Here is a 25,715-nt window from a genome sequence, read left to right as displayed (position 1 = left end):
GTCCAGTTCTGTTTGAGGTCGTAGAGTACTCCATGATCATGTAATTTCAAGTGCTGGATCGATCAACGGTAGGGATATTAACCTGAGGAACTTCAAATGATGTAATGCGGTCTCCGTAGATTATGGCTGAAGAATACAGCAGCCATTCGCAGCATGGCACGACAGTGACATTTGCATCAATTATTGAACTCGACCCTTGAAGAAGAAGAAGAAGAAGAAGAAGAAGAAGAGGAAGATGATGGCTGCTGCATGTTATGCTCTCAAAGGGCTTTGGTGGTCTTCTCGAGGCGTGAAGTGACAGAACTGTGGGAAGGAAGATTTCAGCTGAGGACCACCGAAGGGTGGGATCTCAAAGCTGAACTCATCTTCAAAGAAATCGCAGTGCCTTCTGAAAGAAGCCAGAAAAGAAAAAGGAAGGGACGTGGGGTGCCTCCTTTCACATGTGATGTGGATGTCAGTGAGGGCGGGAGGGAGGGTGGATGGAGCAGCTCCTCTCATGGCTGGCTAGCTGATGGATCCTCGGCATTTCCTAGTTGGTCTTCCTCTGGTTCATGTAGCCATCACAGGGTAAGACATCTTGTGACCTGTGATTAGACTTTGATGAAACGTTTGGTTCACGATGACAAAGACAATGATGAAATCAAGTTTGGTTCACCCAATCACACCACCATTGCTTCAAGCGAAAGTTGCATTTTGTCAAACACAAAGAACCCAATGCGATAACATACAGCACGTCAGCTACCTTATCGTCGATGTCAATTCCTACTGCAAATAACTCTTAATCTGTGCCATCACAAATCAAGCAAAAAACACTTTTTGGCGAAAGAAAAGGGGAGGAATTGGCTCAGGTCCCATCATCACCATCATATACAGATAATTCACTGTCGAATTTCCCATGTCAGTCATTGTAAGAAGAAAACCACATAAATCTACCACTTGATGGCCAAGTGTTCCATCGTTCTTCCACACATGATCTATTTGGATCATTCTTTTCCTTGGACTTAGTCCTCTACCATCACCACAAGTCTTTTCAGGAGAGACGACGGTAATCGAACCCTGCGAGCCTTCGGTTTCTTCTCCACACCGTGATGTGCGACCTCATCTTACAGTCTGCTTCAAGGCCATCGATCAATCTTTGTCACCCATTATTTCCTGCACTCAGTACTTCCAAGGGAAGCAAGACGACGACTTCATGGATGAAAGCATGATGGTTCAGGTCGAGCTGCATCATTTATGACTTCGAGGGAGACCACATCGGTGCATCGCTAGGACACGAGCAGGACACGATGATCCTACGACAGCCACATATTCATATATATGTACGTATGGATGTGTTATATGCGTGACAGTAAAATTTAGATGGGTGAAGTACGAGACGAGTCGTCCAAAGGACAAAAAAGGAGGTCACATCGACTTACAGATGGAGAATTAAATTAGTGAGAGAAGAACAATTTTGCCTTTAATTCATTCATGTACTGTGTATCGGCAAACTAGGAAGCATTACTCCATCTCAACAACCTACCATTATGATGCTATTCGCTTGGCATATACGAAGAGCTCCATGAGCTCATTGAAGTAGAGGAATTCATGTGGTCGCAACCCAGTTCATCTTTAGCAATTTGATGCGGCAGAGGAGGACCACGAGCGTTGCAGACGACCACCAACTCGATCCCTGACACTGTGGAGGAACATGTTGGGTTTGAAGAGGGAAGAAGGAATGCGAGCCCAACTCAAACGCTTGAGGGCCGTGTGAAGAAGATTGGTGTTGACGTAGCTAATTGTTCGTGTTTGACTTGTCAAGGCCTGCTATGGCGCTATAGGAACAGCGTCCTTGTTATCACAGACCCATCTCCTCTTTCCTCACGAACGTTGACGTCGACTGATGCATTTATATTACCGATTCGGCAGTGGCTTCTTAGACATCGAAGAGATCAGAGATTGCAGCCGTTGGTGGTGTCGCTGTTCCGCAGATGGGCGGCAATGGGACGGTGGTTGGCGTCAAACGAGTCGAAGCAGGGATGCCTTCTGAGGAGTGGGACGACTCCATGCCACTCCCCGGTGACATCGTCAAGGGGGTCGCGCCTGCCGACGACGACGACGACGAGGAAAGCCCCATTTTTGCCTCCCCCAAGAGCCGGTCGGAGATCAGCTCCGTTCTCGGTCGGCTGGGACGCCGGTCCGAGTCGGTCTGGATCAAGGTCCAGAGAGGCAGCAGCCTGCTGGACCTTCGCGCCCGTGTCATCCCCTACCGCGGCCACAAGCTCTATCGCCGTTTCACCGTGATGGCCGCCCGTGACGACCGCCACGTCGCGGTGCTCGGCGATCTCACTCTGGAGCGGTGCGCGGAGCTTCAGGGTGAGCTAAACGAAGCCTTATCACTTCATGCACTTAGATCATGACTCATGCAGTACCGTTGCATGCACCCATGCAGAAATGAGCAGAACGGTGGTTAACGTGGATGGCATCGGGTTCGTCAGGAAGAAAAGCGTGAGCTACGACTGGAAGAAGAAGGTGGAAACCTACTTGCCGGACCGCCATTCCACTCTGATTAGCTCCATCCTCTTCATGCCTTTCCCCAGCGAGCGCAACTTCGAGGCCACCATGACGCGATCCATGGCTTGGTTCTCATCTACCGTCTCCTCCGGAGCTCCTCTCGTCTTCGTCAACATCCAAACAGAGCAAATCGTTAGCTCCTCTCTGTCTCTCTCTTTCTCTACTCTCTTGCAAGTAATAGATGGAGTGAACACCAAACATGCACTACATTCTAGTTCTTTTTCCATAATGTTTAACTCTAATGCATGTCGAATCAATGCTTAAGCAAAAGGCTGCATCTTCTGACGGAGGCAATTGCCAGAGTTCTTGGAAAGAAATGAGTTGGCTCAAGCAGCAGAGTCCGAAGCATACCTCCACGGTCGAGCTACTGCAAGCGATCCGACTCTGGTTCCTGCCGGGCATCGCGGAGGTGCCGGTGGTGCTTGCACCCGAGGAAGGTGAGAGAAGATTCGGAATGGACATCAAGAGAACCGAGGAGGTACTAAATCTGACCTCATCAATCACGAGGCCGAACACCTGATGCACAACCGTTTGCGCAGGGCTTCATCTGCATCAGCTCCGTTTTCAAAGGCTCAGCAGCCGATCGCGCCGGGCTCGGCAACCTCTGCGGTGATGCCAGCAAGACAGGGCACCTGGTCATCGTCTCTCGACTGCAAGGGAAAGGAGTCCTCCCCACCGAGGTCTCCTCCGACGGGCGCATCGTGTGCTGCGATCACACGAGCATCAAAGAAAGGCTTGCGGCCGCCATCGAGGAGATGGAGGAGGTTCATCTCCACATCATGAGGTGGCCCGACCAAAGGCCTTCCTCGAACAATGTCGGTCCTGCAATACTTGTACCGCCTGCAGAGATCGATGGAAGCACACTTGGCCACAAGCTTGGCGCGAAATCTTCACATATTATCATGTAACTAACACCAGAAGAGCTCAGCGAAGCAGAGATGATTGGTGTTGACCTGTAAATGGGCCTAAGACTACATGACAAGGCCCAAATAAATTCCTTTGGAATGATGTGAATAAATTTGACTAAGCCAGTGGTCATGGTTAATCAATAGATGATAATTCCCAGGTTGGAACCTTGGAAGCTCATCAAATCATTCTCAGATTAAGATAACTGTTGCCCGGGGACAGAGACCACTTATAGCTACGGACACCTCAAAAAGCAGCCTGACGAATTAACACAAGGTTGATCATAGGAATGATCATACGAGATTCTCATGACCCATGCATTCATGTACCAACTCATCGACTGTGATGATTGAGTGCAGGCTGAACCTATAAAGAAATATTCCCATGAATGCATGAAAAGATAGATAGGGTTCGTAGGCTTAGAGGGACATGTACCGAGAAGCAGATATTATAGTGCATAAGCACATGCCCCTTTGTTTGGGTGCGGGCTTGTGGTCCATGCCAATTATAGATGTAGCATAGCAGGCTGCGCTTGGCAATCTCTGTATCCATAGGCAAGGTATCGTTGGTGGGGCCCCGGAAATATGTGTGTGTGTCTGCCCCTGGGTCGCACTCGCCCAATCATTATTCCATGTAGTTCGATGTGTTGGATTCGTGGCGATGCACGCAGCCATGGGCACGGGTTGGTGGGTCTGGCGGCACACCGAATCCCATCATGGTCCCCATGGGTGCGAGCGACATCCATCAGTGGTCCACAATGTTCGCCCTTGGCGTCTCGATGTGCCCCGACCATCGACTGTCTTATATGGTAAAAACACCACGCATACATAGGTGAAATGTATGAAGCGGATTGTATTCTAGTAGAGGCCGCCTCCATATGTACAATGATTGGATCTACATATACATATGGTTAATTTAGATTTTATTGGCTGACAGCTACAAAACCAAAATAAATCCTACAAAGAGGGATCAGATAACGATGACATAAACCAGAGATATATGTGATTAATCCCCACTTAACCCCCAGAAAGCACTATGTAACAGTGAGAAGCCAAAACAGACCAACGGCAAACGCTCAAGCCCTCTTATCATAAAACACCACCTTATATTTTAAGGAAGCGTTGAGATTGCGAAAAGGAGCGATTCGTGTCGAGGTGGGTGGTTTCGTACACGGGAAGCTCATCACTGTGCACTGCTCCCCCTGCCATTCCGATAACCGTCAGATTCTCCAACTCGAACAGATCGGAGCTCGAATCGCTCGTCTCCTCTTCTTCTTCTTCTTCCTCCTCCTCCATCCCTCTCAGGAGCTCCTCCACCCTCCTCCTCGCTTCCATTGCAGCCGACGATGGCCGCCGCGACGATGTCTCCGCTGCCCGATCCGCCTCGTAAACGCTCTTATGCCCGCACGGCCGCAGGTCCTCGTCGACGATCACGCTCACCGGATAGAACCTCACCGATCGCTTCCCCCCCTCCGCTGGAGGAGCTCGCTCCCTCGTCGACGGCTTCTTGACGAGGCACGATCGCGAGTGGGACGACGCCGTGGAGCAGGCGGAGTCGTCGCATCCGCTTGCGGTGGACGTCGGCCTTCTCGGGGTCCCCGACACCGCCGACAATAGAGAGCCGAGGAAGCCAGCAAGGCGAGCCCCAGGCGAAGCCGGTGCCGCCGACCTGGAACTTTTCATGTCCCGAAGCCTGCCGCGGATCGAGCTCGTCTTCTTCTTCTTTTTCTTTTCATCCTCCTCGTGGCGGTCGAACGACGCCGCCGCGGGCGGAGGAGGGGCCGAACGGATCGGCGGCCCGGCAGTCCGGATTGGCCTGAGCCGGGTCGCCGCCGAGTCGGGCTCAGAGGAGGAGGAGAAGCCGCCGTAGCTGGACTTTTCGGAGGAGCTAGAGGTGGAGATGGGCACAAACGGGCGGCGACGGGTTGCCGCCCTCTCGTCTGCCGCCCCTGCGGTTCGCCGGTCCACCGGGGGCCGCAGGAGCGGCGGAGGGCGCTTCGGGACGATGATAGGAGCGTGGGTGGCGCCACCGCCGTCGGACTCATCGATGGAGCGGTAGATAGCGTCGAGGAGGGTGGAGGAGAAGGAGGGATTCTGGTGACCGCTCCTATTTCTGCCCCTCGCCCACCTCTCTTCCATTACGGTAGATAGCGTCAAGAACACCAACACCTGTTCTTCCCTGGGGTCTTATCTCTATGTTCTCTTTTTACACGCGAGGAGCCGATGAAGAGACTAGAGAGAGAGGGAGGGGGTAAAGGCAAAGGCAAGACGAGTGGGAAGCGCCATTGATGAAGAGCAGAACAAAGCAAGACGAGAAAGGTGGGCGGTGGTGTGGCGATCACTCGCTCACAGCACGCCTTTTTTAGGACGATTCACGCGCGAGTACATGCTGACGTGGCAATTCTATCATTCGCTCTTTTGGTTCGGGGCCCGGTCGTCCACGTCCGTGTGATCCGTGATGAACGACCCTTTTCCTCCTCCAGATTTTTCCGTGCTCCTCGTCACGTAAGACAGGTACGCCGATGATCCCTCCCCCAACCTTCGAATGTAGTAGAGGAAACGAATCAATCTATTTCTGCATTGCCATATTATGGCAACACCAAAACGATTGGATTAATTAGACATATATGGTTGTGTTGCGTGGGATATGGGATCATAGAATCATTTTTTTGTTTTTAAAAGTGACATATATGGTTGGATTAATTGCTCACGATGCAGATGTATCCTGCACAGGAAAGCAACGAAGAGTCCATCATCAAAGTGGTCATACAACAGCGCAGGAGCAACCAACCGGGCTAAACAGTGGTGGACTCGCCTCCTCGTCATGTTGCACTCAAGATGTTTGTGCCGCGGTCGATCGTGCTCACACAGGTCAGTACAATGCCCGTAACCTTTTTCTTTCAGTGTTCGACCTGCATTTGGTCGGAGTCGCTTTTGGGGGCCGAAGGTGCCCCGTTATCGAGTGCCGTGGTGAACGATTTGACCACACGCTACCGCCGGGGGACCATTCACATCACCTGACCCGACAAAAACAATCAATATTAACTTTCCATCATCATTATTACTCGTAACCAAATATCCAATTTGGCGAACGCTTGACCACCTACTACTAAGCTTCGGTTGGAGATGATTAAACTATGAGAACACGCATGGGGGCAAAAAAGGGGTCAGGGAATGAATGGTGGCAAGTGATGCACTAATGGTAGGCCGTGAGAGCGTAGGATGGTCCAGAGGAATTTTGAATTGGGGAAGAGGAAGTAAGTTTCTGAGGCAGCGGAGTGTGCTGTCTTCACCAGGTTTAGCGTGAGAGAGACATGAGATCGTGTGAGGCTAAAGCATGATCGGATATCGAACATTAGAAAAAAAAACCAGCAAAGTGGGCACTCTTTAGATACCCTTTGTTTGCACATTGCTGTCGCAGATGAGTGCCGACGAGCGTGCAAATCATATATCTGGAGTACCCAAGTACTGCTTGCAGAGTTGTACCTCGTGTGTTTAAGCATACACTAATTGAGGCGACACTCCACCCTTAACTATAAGCAGACATAAGCAACTGCTTCCAGCTTTTCAGTGGGATTAGAGTACAGTACTACGCAAGTGGTGTCTATGGAGACTCCAAACTATCCAAGCTGGACTGGTACCTAAAGACTAACAATTGCTTGATGAACTCTTCTTTCTTAGCAGTCCGTCGTAGAAAGCAAAATAAAACCTTTAGAATCCATCAAATACATGGTCCCAGAAACTGAGCCTCGACACCAGAACATGTAATGCATGGAGAGAGAGAGAGAGGGGAAGTGAAAAAGGACTCGTCTCTCAGTTTCCCCCTGGCTGTCTTGCTTTTCCTTCACCTTGAACTAAAAGCATACTGTTGTGGGAGCAGAGAGGGGAAGGCAGAGAGGGAAAAGGAGGGATGACAGAGAAGCAACAGAGAGGGGCAGGGAGACAAGAACAAAAGCTAGGCGATCCCGAAGAATGAGGGCAGAGGTAAAGGATGAAGGAGACAGCGCCTACCTTCTTTTCTCTTCTTCCATTTTGCTTTTGTCCTCCGTCCCAGGACGACCGCAAATGCTTCGGACCCAATTCCCGATTACTTCAGATCCGAACCCGATTTGCTTCTAAACTGCAATTTCACTATGTTTAGTTTTGGGGGTCTTTTTTTTATTATACGAGTCGGATCATAATGTTGCATCGAGATCCGACCCGTTTCTGGATCCGCAAGAAAGCAAGGAGACGATGAGGATCCAACGGGAGAAGAAAAATAGTAACAATGCACTGCACCTGCTGGTTCCCAACTTTAAAGGCCCTCTTTCCCTGACACCGCCTGGCACGCGTGAACTCAGCCCACGTGCATCTCTCTTTCTCTTTGCTTCGGTGTGATTCGGTCTCTCCTTGGGAGGAGGGTTGGGTACTTACGTCTCTGGCCCTCAGTCCCCCCCCCCCCCCCCCACCCCACCCTCTCTCTCTCTCTCTCTCTCATATCTTCTTCCTTGTGTTCTGAACCTGAGAGGATTGATGGTTGAGATCACATCATGGAGGAATCCTCTCTCTCTCTCTCTCTCTCTCTCATCTTTACTGCTTCGAGGGTGGCCTTTAATTCATGTGGGATTGACATGGATGGGAATCCCGTGAGGTCCTTTCAATGCCTCTCTCAGTCTCTCTTTGTTTAGCTTTTAGCCTTTAGTGGTTGGCTTCTTTCTCCGTTCTCGGTGAGCATTGCTGTCGCTTTCTTGCATGGGGTTGGGTCGTCTTTTTAAGGTTGCACCTTCACCAGATCCGATGCAGCCAAAATTAAGCTTGCAATGGTCCCTCCCCAGCCACTCATCCAAAGTTTATTTCTCGTTCTTTTTTTTCCCTTCTTTGTTTTTTGCTTGGAATCGCCCCCACAACATAGAACGATGCAAGGCATTGCATATCGCATCACAATATGGCATGCGAGATGGCATTCTGTCACCCTATCGATTTAAATTTGCTACTTAGTTTTTATCCCTAGTAACACATAGAGAGAGAAAGAGAGAGTGAGAGAGTGAGAGAAACGAGTGTAAACTAAAAAGGATATAAACCCATTCCTTATACATTCAACATTCCTAATAAGTTTTCCCAATTGACACTTCCTAATGAACAAAACTATATTATTGTGTGCTATTTCGAAGTGACAAAATTAAGTGACAAATATGCCTCATCCGATAAAGCAAGACAAAGATGGAAAAAAGAAGAAAAAACACATGAAATATAACAAAGACGGAAATTGATGATGTCGACAACCAAACATTTAGGAGGGGACGAATTTCTGTTGCGAGAATCCTAAAAAATTTATTTGCACTAAATCAATTATCTCAAGACACTTGTGAAGTGCTGGAATTATGTGTGTAGTAAATATTAGTAAAGCAACCACATTTTAAAGTTCATATGCATTTGTGTGAGCGGTAGCACTTCAGCAAACCTAAAATGTTCATGCCATATAAGTAGTTGAAAGAGTGATCAAATGCATGTTCATAAAAGTACCCCACATTTGATAGTAACCTTCTTTTCTTTTTCTGTTGGAAACCCGAAAGAAAAGTTTTTACGCAAGGATAGATCAACAGCTTCAAGAGACTTCAATGCTACTGATGCTGGTCAAATTCAAGGAGAGACAGAACACGGAAGCACAAAAGATAAGGGGACCATAAATCGCTTATAACAATTTTTGTTGCACAACTTTATTATTTCCCGATAACGATCATAAATTGTTTTTGTTTTCATGACGGACACCCTCCTCGTTATTATTTTTGTTTGCCCCAAATGTCCATCGTCAATTATTGAGACAATCCGACATAGTCCGACTCTAAATCTTGTGCACAATATGAAGCAACCAACAACACACAACGATCTAACAAGCGATCACTAACGAGGAAAACCATCAAGGATGAGAGGAATCCGTGTGCTCTCTCTCATCGTTAGAGCAACTCAAGCAGTCTATCGACAACCAATGGGGTTGGAGTTAGGACTAAGTGCTCAACTCTCATAGCCAATTCTTTTCTTAAAGTTATGCATCTACTTTGTGGACTTCTCTTATTAAGTTTTATTGTAAAACAAAGTTTTACACTAGAGATATGACATAATTATTAGTATGATTAGGAGCTCCAACGACACCGGATCTTTCATATTTTCATAGGTTGATGTATCACAAACTTAGTTGATTTTACTTGAATCATGTGGTATCCTTATGTATCCATCTGCAAAGGGTCAAGTCTCCCCAAAACCTCTTATGATTTTTTAATGATATACAAAAGAGAAGACATATTAGAAGAAGTGCTTAACTCGGGATCCATAAGTAGTTCTTTTAACAAACACTTAATATGTAATACAAATTACAAATATAGACTTTGCAAGCTCTGAACGGTTGTGCGACAAAGGGTCTAGGGTAGTCTATCACAGTCAAAAGTCTTCATAAATATCCACGTGATACTATTATGAAATAAAATAACGAATCAACCCCAGACATTATCCTAAAGCCTAATCTAACCATGTGCCACTTGGATAGCTCTTGGGTGCTATGTTGGGTAACACTTCGCATCACTTTACGGAGCTAAAAAACCCTCAAAATAGCTGCTTAGATAGCTTATTTCTGGGTAGTTTTGCCTCTATGTGATAACTATACACAATTTACATTTACAAACCTAAAAAGACTATAAAAGCAAACCAAAATGGGACCGTCAAACTTACTACAAGCCCTTATATGCTATATAAAGCATGAACAAAATTAAAAGACATGGACAAACACGAGCATTATATCGAACACTCTATCTACAGCTTTGTCTGTGATATTCGTCCCAACTTATTCCTTCGTCGTCATCATCGGAGCCTTTGCGAACGTTGCATCTCCTCGCTTTTGTTGAATCTTTAATCTTCTGCTCTAGTTACGATATGCCTCTTGGCTCTCAATTATCCACCATTATTATTATTGAGTAGTTAAAATTTGATCTGATACGTTGTTTCAACTTGCCAATGACTTTGACTTTGGTGTGGGGTCAGTCGAGTTATACCGATCTTTGTTAGTTTCTACGGATCCTTTAGATAAAGGAAAAGACATTGTTGCGCTAGTCTTTTAAACGTCTCATGTTTCTTGAACTCGGTGAATGCTTGTAGGAGCTTTAATGAGCATCGATTCACAGACTTTAAAGTTTTTAAAGTCTTTCCTTAGTAAAATTTGCCTATCAATTTCTCTTCCACTTAGTTGTCACCTTTAGGTATGTTCACATCACTTCCACTTTCGATTGACATTCTATTGAGAAATAAAGCGAACAATTAGTACTCAGTAGAATCGATCATCATTAGTGAGAATTTGATAACTATTGTCTTCTACTTTCTTCAAATGGTCTTTAAACATATCTAGAGCTCCTCTGTTATATAAATAAGAGAACTAGGGTACTTGATTTCGTCCATTCTCTTAAGAGTTGAGAAGACAAATGTTCCTCCAATTCGCATGCCTCCTCGAGGGTTGTACTCCATGCATCCAACTGGTTATTAGCATTCGTCTACTTTTCTCACACTTTCGAAGCACCCAAAGTGTTTACACTCCTTATGTTAAGTTAGCTATTATGATTTACTTTCTTACTGTCATCAAACTTCTGTAATGCAAAAAATATTGCTTTAAAAGAGCAAAATTTCACCCGACTTACAACAAGTCTATTTGGTTGCCTTTGAGATTGAACTGTTTTCTCCATCATCTCTCTTGTCTACTCCTTTGAGTAGAAAAAGTACAACATCGTATACTGCTTGTTAGGATCTTAATGATACTAAGGAGGGGGGAAGGGGGATTTGAATTAGTGCAATAATATTTTTAATCGATTTTAAAATTCAATTGATAAATCAATAAGTTTTGTAAACTCAATTGATAAAGTTTAAGTTGCAAGTAAAGAGAGACATCAATTTATAGTGGTTCGGTCTTCCCGACTTACGTTCACTCCTTATTCCTTTTCTCTCGAAATCATCGACTTTCAATGTCGATCTTCTTTCCAACATGTGAAGATCAACTACTCTTGTTAAATTTTATCTTTTTTTAGGCTAAGGAGATAACCTTCACACTTTCTTTTTACATAAGATCTCTCATATTTTACAATTTAAAATTATAACAAATTCAAGAAGATGAGAGACTAAAGCTATACTTAAAATGAAAGTTTACAATACTTTTTTTTCTCAAAAATAGATACTCTATCAATCAAGCCTAAGTGGAGTATTTATATGTCTAAAAGGCTTCAAAAATTGAGTCAAAAATTTAAATCTTCGAAATTTTGAGGTACAAGTGGTACTATCATCACAACCAATAGCTTTAGCGATATTATCGCTAGCCCAGGTAGTACTAATGTCGGTATATGCGGTACCACCATCATAAATGTTAAAAAAGTATAAATAGTGCTTTTCGACTAACTCATGTGGTACCACTGCTCATGCTTGATTTAGGCCACTGATTTAGTCTGCTGACATGCCCAATTCGGCCTTGGTTCAAGTCCAATGGTTTCCTTAATAAGTTGGCATGATTTCAACCCAATACTAATTGAAATTGACCTATAATGACCTTGATCAGGACTACGATGAATCAACCACGCATACGACACATGAACGAAGCTTTCAACATGTATGTTATTCTTGCATATAGTATGTTCTTCTAACACTTCGTTCGAACCTTCGGCACATCATCCTTTTCTTCAACATATCGCTTATTCCATTGGCATGCCGATTTTCCCACGACATTCAATCTTTTAGCACAATATTTGATCCTTCCGGTACGATGCTCGAATCTATAGCACGAAGTCCAATCTCCAATACGTCGATCAATTCTTTAGCTCGACGTCTAATTTTCGACATAATAATTTTTCAATGCAACGTCTGACTCTTCTGCTCGATAGTTGGCCCTTTGATGATCAAAATTCGTGATCAAAATATTTTCGACAAAACTTATCTCAAAAACATATTTAGTCTAATAATAATTTCATCATCAAAATTTGAGATTCAACACTGCCTACTTCGTTCCTTAGTTGAGCACTCTTGCATTGATCCGAAGTCCCTCACTTTCAGTTATTTTGATGAGAAGCCCGTTGACACCAACTTGACGAAGTTCTTCGGCCTCTGCCCTTCAGCCTTGTATCGGTACTTGAAGTTTGCCTCTACATTTTTCACCTCCTCGGCCTCTTTCATAACCAAGTGCTCTCGCTCCATAAGAGCAAGTGATCGATGACTCTACATAAGTTTTGTCTCTACGGTACCATGGTGCTATCAAGCCCATGACTCTACTATCCGTCGTCTCATATTTGTGCCCCTTTTTTCGCGATGAGTAGATCCATCTCTACGGCACTATGTCACTCATATGAGTCCACCTTCATTCTAATCGACACTTAATTTTTTATAGATAGGTCCCTCTAGACCCTTCGTCACTTTCTCGCCCATTTCGATCACCTATTTCAGTATTTCTATATTTTCTGAGCAATTATTCTAATACATGACATCCACCAACATGTTGTAGGGCTTGTATTGATTCCATTATCCTTTATTTTCTTAATAATAATATCCTTTATTTTCTTGATAATAATATTCATGGCATCTAATTTGTCTGACTCTTTTAAGCAAATATAAGTTCGGAGTAATTCAACTCTCATCATATCATTTACTATTAAAAAATATTTTTTAAAAAGTATTAATAATTCAAAAATATCTTCTATTGTGATTTATGATGACGTGATGGAATTGACAACTCGTTGTTTTACACGGTTGGAATCCATGCGTAAGTCTCAATAGGGAAAAAAAAATGTCATGTTGTGATTTGTGATGATGTGATAGATCAGCCCAATTTATTGTTTCCAAATCTACATATCAAGTCATGATAGGATGATGGCAAAAAATCTATGTAATATATATATATATATATATATATATATATATATATATATATATATATATATATGTATATATATATATGTATATGTATATATATATATGTGTATATGTATATGTATATATATATATATACACATGTATATATACATGCACATATGTATATATACATAAATTGGAAAACATGGAACTAGAAGGACCTTCCCAACAGACTTTGTAACCATGAGTGATACTTGCTGGTTCATCTATGCAGTACACAAGATTGAGAAAGCTGAAGATATTAGACAGGGCACTAAAAAGAGGAAGTAAAAATGAATGAGTTCATTGATGCATAAGAATCATTTACTAGTCATACTATCTGATCACAAATATTGGTACCTGTTCAAGGCAAAAGGACCACCTCAGGTACTGCCTCGGTTTCTTCCTCTTTCAATTCACATTCTGCACTGTCGTTACCAGTCTGCAGTTTTCTATCACCGTCGGAACTTATTTCTGCGGTGTGTAGCTCATCAAAAAATGGGCAGCCCTCCTCATATCAGCCGGAGTGTGAACAGTAGTCATGGACATTTTGATAGTCCTATGAAAATTGTAGCCAACTTCAATACTCATGATGAGTGCTCTGTCATGTCAATGTAAGCAAACAAATGATAATAGTATTACCAACTGCAAACTTATCTTCTCTAGCATTTCAGTGGGCACATAATTCAATCACACATGTCTAGACGTACTACAATCCATATTGGAATCTACTTGATGCTCTCAACAAAATAATAAACCAAATACTTCATGTCTAGACTCGAGCATTACTGTATGCTAGTGCTGCAAAACTGCACAAGTATTCAAGCATTATTGATAATATATCTAAATTTGCACGAGTACACAGATCAGCCGCTTCACATGTATAATTTTAGCGACACCCACCCCACACTATACATCAGTGGAAGCCTCATGCATTGAGCCACAATTTTTTTCCTTTATTTCGCCTCCCTTTTTTTCCCCAAAATTTCATCTTATAGTAGGTGTAGATGTTACCGAATTACAATTAACTACAGACTCCACTGTTGACATGTGACATGTGAATCATGCAGACAAACAATGCAAACCTTTCGGCTCAGAAATTCTGCACACTGTTTGCAATCTGTTCAGTAACTCTGCAGCACATCAATGTTGTAATCAATACTGTTTGTAATCTGTTCCAATTAAGACATGTTCCTAAAAGACAAAAGTAATGAAAAGAATTAAAAAAGTTGCATTGTGAATATTACTTCAAGTATCTGCTACTACAAGTAAACAAATATCATGTTTGATTGATATAAGCCAGAGAAACGTCGGACAAGTTGCTCATATTTCCCAGGAAGGGTTGTGGCAAGACAAACTGTTGATGACACCCCAGACAATGAGGCTTCTGTTTGCAGATAATAAGAGAAGCTTAACAACAACACCACCATTAACACAATAGAACCTCAACAACTACAGTGTTTCATGTTAGAATTTTTTTTTCTTTAATGTTTCTCAAATTCAAACATCCAATAATGCTCAAGCCATTGAAGGATTGTGACAAACCATCCAGGAAGGCACTATACATTCTTACAAATATATCCCTCCAGAAAAGTAAGCAGTAGAATAGTGTGTATCTACTGTGGATGGATGCATGGAAGGGTTAAAAAATCTTGTCATCCTCAGACACAGTATCGGTATGGGGAACCGACCTGCTGTAAAGATGACATGTAGCACCAAAGAATTAAAATTGATTTATCTACAAGAGATCCACAAAAGGTATGACAAATGTTACAAGTTGGAACAGCATGCAGTATCAAGAATTACCTTAAAGTTGATAAAAATGAACACCTTTTGAACAACGAGGGAACAAGAGCTACGCTTGACATAATCTCGTACCTTTCAAGTGAATCCAGCGTTCCATATCTAGACCCAACTGTCTTAACAAGCCAAAAATGATCAAGAAAAAGGATAAACAACATTTATGATCCAACTTTTGAGTGTATAGTACCCAAGAAATTTAAGCATGCATTGGAAAATTACTGAATTACATACTTGTCCAGACTAAACAACTCATAGCAATAAATGAAAGTGCAGGTCTTCAGACACTTTTATATGTAAGTTAAATAGTAAAAGCATCTTAATCAATAACTGAGTCAACTATTAAACAAAAATGAAAGAATATTGATTTGGCTGTGGCAGTTATCAGGTTTTCACAGAAGCAAATGCAGCAAATCCACTGTTTTCAATGAGACATGGGAAGCCATGGTTAATATTTCTGAAAGAAGATAAAGAACCATGTCCTTCCACATGACATACCAAGACACATGATGCATCGAGAAAGCCCAGACCCTTTCTAAAGAAGAAGCCCATCATCAAATCTCGCTGTATTGACTTAACTTCGGCTAGTTTAGCTCTGCATTCAGCAATATTTTCTTTGTCTGATTTTTCTCCCTTAGAAAGCCATGTGATATGTTGGATTTAGAGAAGGAACTACACCGAGTACAAACACAGTAGAAGATGAGAACACTTATTCATTTTTTTTTTTCTAAATTACTAAATTATGTAACATCACTAAAAACAGTTCTTATCCATGAATCTGTCAACCCAATCAAAAAAGGCAATTCAATGTCACAAGAAAAAAAGGACCACAAAATTGATGAGAAAAGGAGATGCAAAATGAATAAATATAGGCACAGGGACTCACCGGACAACCTGCTCATATGGCATGTGAATTAAAGGGGGCCATGGAGTATTTTTGGACCCTGCCTCTTATAAAAACTCTGTAATCAATGGTTTCTTCTTGAGTGTCTTTCACCAAGTCATCAATCTTGTCCCAATCTCACATAAATAGGTGAGTATTATGACTCGGGCTTGATAAGCTAACTGGCCTATCAACTTCGTTTGGTCTAAACCATTGACCAAAATGCTTAAGCTGAAGTTGATAGTAGTACACTCATCAGACCCTTATAAGCCAATCTTAATCTTATTCACTTTCGATGTGGGACTAATCAGGGGTGTTACAATCACCCCCACTCAAAGGCTTGACGTCCTCGTCAAGCCCCAACATAACCCAGATCAAACCCTAGCATAGTGCATGTGAGGCGTAGCCCAGTGGTGGCTCCACGTCATGACGAGTCCTCTGACTCCGTCTACGGGTAGCCCTTTCCTACTCGAGCCCCCTCACCATGCCCAAATGCTAGGTCGGCTCTGATACCAAATATTATGACTCGGGCCTGATAGGCTAACTGACCTATCAACTTCGTTTGGTCTAAACCACTGACCAAAATGCTTAAGCTGAAGTTGATAATAGTACACTCATCAGACCCTTATAAGTCAATCTTAGTCTTGCCCACTTTCGATGTGGGACTAATCAGGGATGTTACATTGAGCTTCACAAGCAATTAAGAAACATCCTCTTATAACTAAAACAATCTAATTGGACTAACCACATCCATAATTGCTTGATGCCATGTTGGCCATCACATCCCAACACATCAATGTGGTCAGCAAAATCAAAGATGGATATTACCTACAAGATCTAATCAAGATCAACATCCAAGAATCAGGATCATGGGCCTTTGGTTTGATTCAAAAGTTGAACCAACTTTACACACTTCAACAATGACAGATATTATGTAGAATGGTAGAAAATCTTTTGATTCAAAAGATCTAGCATTCAATCTCAGCAATGAAAAATCTCTATTTGGAACTGATTCCATAGCTTTCAAGAATCGTTCCTCATTTAAGAGAACCAAAACTTATCAAGTCAATAGAAACTCATTTGAAGAAAAACAGAAAGAACAGAATCTGACATGAAATTGAAAACTTTCTTCGCAAGACTTGAGATTCGCCCAGCCTGCTCATGATAGAGGAAGAAAGAGAATGGATCGCTGCTGCTCTTCAAATCCAAAACATTTGACATTTGACCATCAGCAACTAAAATGCCCCGTTTGGAAATGATTGCAAATCTTTTCGAGAATCGTGTCTAGGGACACCATTCTTGAAGAGCCAAAAACTTCTCAAAACAGAAAAGCTTAACCAAAAGGAGATGTTGAGATAAGACGACTTGCTTCGGAAGAATAGAAGCTCACCCGATAGAGCATGGTGGAGGAAGAAGTAGACTGCATTGCCACTGCACTTCAAATCCACAACATTTGACATTTGATTGTCAGCAATGAAAAGCTCTATGTGAACATCAGCAAAGAAAAGCTTTCAAGAACCTTTACACTTACAGGGTCACCATCATTTTAAGAGCCGAAAGAACTAAGACAAGAAAGCTCGATTAAGAAGAGATGGGTAATAGAAACCTGACGTGGAAAAGAAAACTTGATTTGTAAAACATGAAGCTCGCTAGATCTGCTCATGGAGGGGCCAAGAAGACATTGAATTCACGCCGCTCTTCAAATCCAACACATTTGGCGTTCGATCATCAGCAACGAAAAAGACGTGTATGGAAGATGATTCCATAGCTTTGAAGCGCCACTCTCCTTTAGATCCACCATTTTAGAAGAGCCAAATCTTATCAAGACAAGAAAAGCTCAGTAATAGAGAGGACAGAAAAAAACCCCACACGAAAGACAAGACTTCGCAAGATTGGAGGCTTGCCCTGCCTGTTCATGGTCGAGTCGGGAAAAGATTGGATCGCTGCCGCTCTTTCAATCCAAGAATTCGATCATCAGCAACGGAAAAACCCTAACGGATCAACGTTCCATAGCTTTCAAGAACCCACCATTTCGAAGGGCCAAAAGCTTAGCAACGCAAGAAAAGCTCAATCGAAGGGAGATGATAAGAAAAGAACCGGACATGAAGAAGAAGAAGAATAATAAGACACGCTTCGCAGGATTAGAGGCTCGCGCTCATGGCGGAGGAAGAAAGATATCAGTAACGCCGCCGCTCCCCTCCCTCTCATAAAAACCTAATTTATAAGCCCGCCCGGAGTTTCGAACTCCCCTTCTGCTGACCCGCTCACATAACCAGATGTTGTGCCGTGGCTTACGGAAAGACCCTTCATTACCGTCCATCGCACTTTATCTGTTAATCTCGATCGTCCGTATGATTTCCTTAAATCAACATTTTTATTCAGTTATTAATGGAAACGTCGGACGGCTGAGATTAATAGAAAATGGGAACGGACGGTTTCCGAGGAATTCTTCGTAAAGTGTTTACGGGTTAATTGATGTCGAAGATGATGGGCATTATGGTAATATACAATTTCCCAACCCAATCTCCTCCGTGGTGTTATTATTCTGTTCTCCTCTCCCCGCCTCATCTCCACGCACGCTCCGATGGCGGTGGCTCTTCGTCTCTCCAAGCCACCATCTTCTTTCCCGACCCACCCTGTCGCTCCATCTCTACTGTGCTATTCGCAGCTGTTCTCCTCGCTGCAAAGGAGGACCGCTTCTCCGCTTCGCTGCCGCTGCTCCAAGAAGAAGGAGACCAGCTTCATGGACCAACTCCTCGACTACATAGAAGGTGAGACACGCTGCATCCCCTCCGCCGTTCTTCGGTTATCTTAGCCTGCACTGCATAGATCTCCTGACAAATGGTCTTATAAATATCATTTTGATCTTCGATTTGTGTGAATTACTAGAAAAGCGAATCAGCCAATAGCTTTTCCAAGTGTTCACCAACTTTATTGGCTAGTTCAGTCGTGCCATAGTTTAGACGGTGCGAAGTGTGTTTTCGCAGATCAAAGGTGAAATTAGATGCTCTGCAGAGTTATGGCAATCGCGTTTGTTTTATTGTTGAGATATTAATATGTCTTGTTATTTAAGATTGACTTATTTTGTCATTTGGGTGTACACAATAAACCCTGTTATCTGAATGGTCATAAATATATCGATGGTTTATAAGTTCCCGTGTCTAGATCTGTTTAGTAGATGGCATATCTATGCACTTATAATTTGGAAAGAAAAATGAACTCATATGTAGGTGGACCTAAGTTGAGGAAGTGGTATGGAGCACCTGAACTACTTCCAAAGGATGGTGGTCTTGAGAATGAGGATGAATCTTCAGGTCACATGAACTAGTACATCTTGTGGCATTTTGTTACTGTTAAATTTGTGATGAACTTCATTCCTCTGTTTCCTTGATTGCTACCAGAAATCGATGAAGCACGAGATGCTGTGCTGGTAACTGATGGTGAAAGTGAAATTGGTCAGGTCGGCCTTTCTAACATGAAAAGAATTTTAGCTCTTTATCCAAACATGATTATGTATCATACTCAAACGTAATGATGCTTAATGTTTCGAAAGTAACCATTGACCAGAGTCACTTAGTTTGAGTGTCCTGAATTTTCATACCTCGATTAGATGATTTGTGTGTGCAATTTCCAAAAAAGAAATTCTTTTCCATGATAGCCATCAAATTTTTTCGTTTTTTTTTTATAAAGAGATACTCCTACTGGATCAAAGACGAATAAATACTGCACTGGCTCTTCAAAATGAAATTGCAACAGGAGGAATTAAATAGCTCTTGGAAGCATTGAAATTCTTTATCAAGATACTATGAGAAAGATGTCTGTGGCCAGTGCTGATCTGACTACATCTATGTTTCTTCGTGCCCAACTTCTTTGTTCTTAATCTAAGATTTTGCATCCACAAGACTCAGAACTGGCAGAAGGAATATGGTCTTTCTTTGTTTTGCATGAATTACTTCATTGAAATCCAGACCAATATTATGGTCCATGTAATATTTTTATAGCACACTCATGAACAATCTTAGTGGCAGAAGGCATCTAACCTGAACTATCAAAAAATTTTATTTCATATCCAGTCCCTTGCACAAATCATAATTTAAATCTTTGTTTAAAATCAAGGTCCAATATTGATGCTGCAACAAGCACGTAAGAATAATTAATTTCACATCTGGAGTTGTACTAATTGCATATAAGCATGCTGCAATGTATTATTTCTTCATGTTACTTGTTATCTCATGATATGCTTTAATCAGATGGTAATTCTATCATTGATTCTTAAACGTGCTCGGATAAAAGCACTAGTCAAGGATAAGCGAGCTGCTATTGATGCTTTTGGAACTTATGTTGAGGTGAGCACCTGCATGCTCATGGTAGCGTTTTTTCCTTCAGAAGTCATGTACTGAACACTTCCCTTTCTGTTGACATACAAAAGACACTTCTGTGTTTTTAACATTGTACTGTTTTATTGATTGCATTGTGTAGACAATGGTTGGAGATTTAAATGACAAGACCTTTCTGACAAATGCTCTGAGAGGTGTTCGAGCAATAATTTGTGCATCAAATGTATGTAAATCCAGCTTTATATGTTGATTTCAAATCATTTGTGCTGTGACTAGAATGTTATGTTAGCAAGGTTTCCTGAAAGCACAATGCATCTACAGACAACTTCTAGATATTCTTCATGTGAATTATTATGTCACTTCCAATGTCTGAGATTATTTGTAAAGTCTGTGTAAATACATTGCAATGTAGAGATTTTTCCTGTCACGTATTTTGACTCTACTTTGCATCAGATGTTATGCTTTTATTTGACTGTTGAAGGTCGAATTCAGCACAAAGCAAAATCCTCATATAAGTTGTTAAATAGTCATTTAACCTCAGGAGGAATAATATGGCTCCAACATTAACAATTCTGTACAGAACAGGATAATTTATGTATCTTTCATAGCAAATATTCATCAAAAGTTGGTTTAAGTTGAAGAATAGTAGTTGACTTATATATTCCTCGAGAGCAATGCTGATCCCTGCACGTTTAACCAATTTATCTTGAGCATTATCAAATCTGCATGTGATGGAGTTACTATATCCTGTTTTTTCAAGAATCTGAGGGGGACACACCCACTAGGTATATATAATTCATTTTAAAATACTGAAGAGCCAGTGCCACAAAATTTAGATACAAAATCTCTCCCTATTATGGCCACTGACCACTAAGACCGAAGCCCGGTATGTTAGAAGTTATGGTCCTATTAGTTCATCTGAAGAACATTACCTGAATGATGCAAGAAGCATGGTGAAACTTAAAAAGGGTGCAGTACCAATCAGATCCTAGATGGTGTAACTAGTTCTATAATTTATATGATTTTATACATATTTGACATCACTTGGTTGATATTGTATGTTGATGTTTGATAACCTAAACTAAAATTTTTGCCATACTCTTCTTATTTTGCAGGATGGCTTCTTCTCTGACATAGGGCGAACAAAGGGTGCGCAGCACATTGTTCTTCTATCTCAGGTTCTTAGTTTACCCACATTCATATTTCTCTTAATGAAGTACATGCTCATGCATTCTGTCTTGTCACCATCTTCACTGTGAGTTTTGACCAGACTGCAGTTGGCATTTTATAGAGGCAGCAGCGGAATTCAAGCAGTTATGAATAGCAAGGCCAGAAAACTGGCAGAGAGAGATGAAGAAACCGTGATTGCGTCTGGCATCCCATACACAATAATTAGAGCTGGCTTACTGCAAGATAGTCCTGGTGGCAAGCAAGGATTCAGCTTTTCAAAGGTACATCAGGACAATTTGAGTTAATTATCGTAGACAATGGTTCATGCTTGAGACATAATGATAACAGAGTCATCTCTCTCGTCTCTCCTCAAACTTTCACTGCAACACTGCTCCTCTCATACAAATGTCAAGCTGGAACAGGTTGCTTTTTAGGTCTCTCCATCCAGTGACCGAAGAAATAAATGTAATCATCAGATGGACCATGAAGAAAAGAAATGACAGAATATAGCCGTAATTGTTCGATATGCAGCATGCTAATAAACTTGCACTTCCATCATAAAAAAAAAGGTACCTGGACTCTATGGTGTATAATTTTGCATTGATTTCAGTGATCATGTTGAGACTTGCATCCGGAACATGTGATCCATGAGGCTGACTTCCCACATAATTTTTGAGAAAATAACTCATCCTCGCGCAGAAGCATATTGTTTTGTATTTTTGTGTTAGGGTGCTGCAGCAAAGGGAAGACTCAGCAAAGAGGATGCAGCAGCCGTTTGTGTGGAGGCACTTGATTCACTGCCAGAGGAAGGACTAATTTTCGAGGTAGGTTAGAATTGCTAGCAGAAGCTTCACCTTTCCAAATGCAAATTTTTGGGTTGTATCAGTTTACCTACTGCTCTTTCAGTCTCTCTCCTTTTAGCTCCAAATCCAAGAGCCTTACATGCCCTTGTAAGCTTTTGAAGCCACTGATGGTGCTTACAGAGCCAGTCTACAAGATTTTTTCTTCTTCTTTTTATCTCCTGCTCTCTCTTGATTACTTGTAAGAAGTGATAGAATTACTCATTATTCTTTGTGGACATGAAAGATGTTGAAAACAACAATCATAACCACACCATATGAATTTTCTACATTAGCAGTAATTAAATTTACTAGTCTTTTTCTGTGTAGGTGGTAAACGGCGAGGAAAAGGTACGAGATTGGAAGGAAAAGTTCGCTGAGTTTATTGGGACTGCTGAAGAGTGAGGAGTCACAGTGAGCAGAAGAAAGAATCCACCTGTTCCTGTTGAACTAATGGTGAATGATTCTTGTAATATCTAAATTAAGATTCTGAAAATTCAATTACACGATTTGTTTGTTAACTAATATTGTAATCGATGTCATGCATTCTGTATGTGATGCGGCAAATACTGTTTGGATGGATATATAAGAACGATTCTTAGCTTAATTGACATGACTCAATCCACTTTGTTAAATCCTGTGATTGACATAAATTATGTGATCACAAGCTAGTGATTCTTTAGTATTTATTATTTTCTAGGAGAAGCGGCATTGTTCTCATGACGGTAAACCCATGTCGCCACCACTCTTCATCAGAAGAAGACCCTCGGCCTCCCACTTAACCATGGAAATAGACAGCAGAAGTGGAATCTCCCATTCGAGTCAACATTAGATTCAGCGGGCGATCCCAGTCGTCGATGGACCGACTCGGAGCGGAGACCAGCGAAGCCGAGAGGAGCATCGCCTAAGTGGTTGTCGTCTCCCGCAGCAGATCATTTCCTGCCTAATTGTTCCTCCTTCCCCCCTTCCGCCCTTGCCGCATCTCCAAGGTATCCATCTCCATATCAATCTGGCAGCACAAAGGTCTGTCTTCTTATGCGTTTTGTAGCGTAAAGTTCTTTCCTTGATTAGGTTTGATTGTGATGTTCGAGGGGATTGTGAAGAATCCGGTGTCAAAATTCGATCTTTTTTTGCTTCTCTCCTTTGCTCTCAGTGGTTTGTGATCATGGTTGCCGTTTCAGGAACCGCTCTGAAAGCTTTATTGTACTATGGAAGGTTCCTTTTGCTGTCCAACTTGATCGGTCGTTCGTCTATGAGGTTTTCCTTTCCTTCTTGTTTTGTTTCTTGTATTGATTGATTCAATGTGAGATTTGCGACATGGATTTTGTAGAAAGCTTTTCTAGGGGAATTGGATCAGTTTTTTTTTGTATGCCATCACATGAAAAGAACCACGCCATCCATCCGATCTCGCTTTTCTTTCTGAAAAGGAGCTACTGAGGCCATGATTTCCTTACAATCCTTGTCTCTCATGCCTACTAACGCCTGACAACTTTCCAAGAGATTCCTCTCCTTCTCTCTCTTCCTCGATCCTCGCCATGTCTTCAATGGTTTCGTCCTTCCTAGTTCTCCTTGGCTTGGTCACTGTAGAGGTGAGGTTGAATGAACCAAACAGTATCCTGACTTAGATCAGAATTCTTTCCGTATGAGCTCATAGCAGTCTCCTGTTCCTACCAAAAGGTGCTTTCTTTCAACCCAGAGATTCATTGCTTGCTTTGCATGTTCGTCCCTGCCCGCCTACTTGTTGTTATGTTAGCCTTTTATTCCCTTGTTTTTGCTGCTCTTGATATGATTTATCTGCAGGTCCTTTGTCTTCTGATCTCGTTCGAGGGGTGACGAGGGAGGTGATGATGGAAGGCGATAGCTTCTCGGGGCTTGGCAATGGAACCCAAGTGGACGGCAAAGTCCTCCAGACCTTCCAGAAGAGCTTTCTTCAGGTCCAGCGTATCTTGGATCAGAACAGGCTGTTGATCAACGAGATCAATCAGAACCATGAGTCGAAGATCCCCGACAACCTCAGCCGCAACGTCGGCCTGATCAGAGAGCTCAACAACAACATCCGGCGCGTCGTCGACCTCTACGCTGACCTGTCACTCTCCTTCACCCGGTCCATGGAAGCCTCGTCGGAGGGCGACTCCGAGGGGAAGCCCGGCAACAAGAGGAACCGGCCCGGCTAGGAATGACATAAGATTTGCTTGCATTGTTTTCATCACTGTGTCACTCATCTCCTCCCTCATTTATGTGATGCAAAGCTGTTTGTCTGTGCTCCGGAATAGTCAGTCTAATCTTCTCTAATTGCTGTGTCTTCTTTTTCTTTCTGCTCTGATGTGCATTTCTCTTGCAAATAGTATCAAAGCCTCCATGTAGCCGAAGACATCTTTTGATCCTGTAGATGCCTTTTAGACATTTGTTTGGCTTCCAATCGTAGTCGGCACAGCTATGGAATCTCACAAGAGAGTAGATGAGCTTTTCTGACCACTTGTTTGTTCTAGCTGGGTGGCAGTCACCTGTATATTCTTTGGCTGGAGGTGCAAACATGTAAAGTTCACAGAAACAAGGGAGGCATACAACAGTATAGCCGAAGTAGGTGTACATATCAGTGATGCCAAGGAAGAGGACAAAGGGATTGGATGCTGAAAGCTGCAGCAGTGCTTATCTCTTCTACCCATGTCTGCTCTAAGATGATTTGCCAGCTGTTCCTAGGTGGACCGGAAGCTCTCTGATACTGCTTGTTCTACAGGAACCGGCCGGGAGGAAGAGCCACATGGGGTCATCTCCCTCCATTGGCTCCTTCCCTGCTCAGATGCCGAGTTTTTAAGAATGAGATGGGTCAGATCCAATCCATGGCTGCTAACCATGCATGCTTTGGAAGCTTATCCAGTGGTTTACCTGCTGACAACTTGTATTTGGAATAAGAAACAAAAGATGTTGCATTGATGAAAAGTATGTATGGTCCCCTGTTAGCTCATCGAGTGCTGCTTTGACCAAACTTTAGGGATGACAGTGGGTAGGGAAGAACGTATCAGATAGACCATGGTGAAGGCCTTTCGATCCAGTTATGTCTTGTTAGGTATGTGTGACTCGCCAAAAAGAACATGCTCTCGGTCTCCTCTTAATGGTGTCATATCAAATCGATAGCGTCGACTCGTGTATCCCGCTACAAATAACAATGTTTTGTACCAAAGCTTCATCCTCCCAATCATCTTCTTTCAGCTTCCAAATGGCATTTTTACTCATCTGTCTTACACGGCATTTGGTGCCTTTAGGACCCCTGGCAGCTACTGCAGAAGAAACCAAAGTGTCAAGGACAAAGCCATGTCCAGATCCCCTTTGTGGAGGACATGTG

The 25,715-nt window shown here is 42.6% G+C and overlaps 4 protein-coding genes across 12 annotated transcripts; 3 read left to right on the top strand and 1 right to left on the bottom strand.

Moving 5' to 3' along the window:
- The first annotated feature begins 1,970 nt into the window (after positions 1-1,970).
- Positions 1,971-2,789, top strand: LOC135651447 (uncharacterized). Its single transcript, XM_065171519.1, has 3 exons — positions 1,971-2,355; positions 2,432-2,685; positions 2,769-2,789. The coding sequence occupies exons 1-3, from the start codon at positions 1,971-1,973 to the stop codon at positions 2,787-2,789; spliced, it is 660 nt and encodes a 219-aa protein (XP_065027591.1).
- A 1,507-nt stretch (positions 2,790-4,296) lies between these two features.
- LOC103968526 (protein BIG GRAIN 1-like) lies at positions 4,297-5,970 on the bottom strand. The gene has a single exon (XM_009381776.3). The coding sequence runs from the start codon at positions 5,595-5,597 to the stop codon at positions 4,563-4,565; it is 1,035 nt and encodes a 344-aa protein (XP_009380051.2). The 5' UTR covers positions 5,598-5,970; the 3' UTR covers positions 4,297-4,562.
- Positions 5,971-18,568: 12,598 nt separating this feature from the next.
- On the top strand, positions 18,569-23,211 carry LOC135650856 (uncharacterized protein At2g37660, chloroplastic-like). Of its 6 annotated transcripts, XR_010501645.1 has the most exons (10): positions 18,570-18,797; positions 19,257-19,340; positions 19,428-19,486; positions 20,277-20,372; positions 20,506-20,586; positions 21,479-21,541; positions 21,641-21,814; positions 22,262-22,357; positions 22,703-22,828; positions 23,073-23,211. XR_010501645.1 is itself a non-coding variant. In XM_065170491.1 (9 exons), exons 1-8 carry the CDS (start codon positions 18,611-18,613, stop codon positions 22,347-22,349), a joined length of 861 nt encoding a protein of 286 aa, XP_065026563.1. In that variant the 5' UTR covers positions 18,569-18,610; the 3' UTR covers positions 22,350-22,357; positions 22,703-22,979. The 6 variants fall into 6 exon arrangements, 3 of the variants coding, with proteins under 3 accessions (XP_065026563.1, XP_065026564.1, XP_065026562.1); XM_065170491.1 differs by lacking the exon at positions 23,073-23,211 and having other exon boundaries at positions 18,569-18,797; positions 22,233-22,357; positions 22,703-22,979; XM_065170490.1 differs by lacking the exon at positions 23,073-23,211 and having other exon boundaries at positions 22,703-22,979.
- A 17-nt stretch (positions 23,212-23,228) lies between these two features.
- On the top strand, positions 23,229-24,672 carry LOC135650858 (protein ELF4-LIKE 3-like). 4 transcript variants are annotated; one of them, XM_065170496.1, is made up of 3 exons: positions 23,299-23,361; positions 23,554-23,629; positions 24,173-24,672. In XM_065170496.1, exon 3 carries the CDS (start codon positions 24,217-24,219, stop codon positions 24,544-24,546), a length of 330 nt encoding a protein of 109 aa, XP_065026568.1. In that variant the 5' UTR covers positions 23,299-23,361; positions 23,554-23,629; positions 24,173-24,216; the 3' UTR covers positions 24,547-24,672. The 4 variants fall into 4 exon arrangements, with proteins under 4 accessions (XP_065026567.1, XP_065026569.1, XP_065026568.1 ...); XM_065170494.1 differs by having other exon boundaries at positions 23,334-23,395; XM_065170495.1 differs by lacking the exon at positions 23,554-23,629 and having other exon boundaries at positions 23,229-23,361.
- The last annotated feature ends 1,043 nt before the right edge of the window (positions 24,673-25,715 follow it).

Source organism: Musa acuminata, chromosome BXJ3-10 (assembly GCF_036884655.1).
Source record: "Musa acuminata AAA Group cultivar baxijiao chromosome BXJ3-10, Cavendish_Baxijiao_AAA, whole genome shotgun sequence".
Lineage (NCBI taxonomy): Eukaryota > Viridiplantae > Streptophyta > Magnoliopsida > Zingiberales > Musaceae > Musa > Musa acuminata.
Note: the sequence above shows the minus strand (reverse complement) of the source record. Positions and strands in the feature narration are given on the sequence as shown.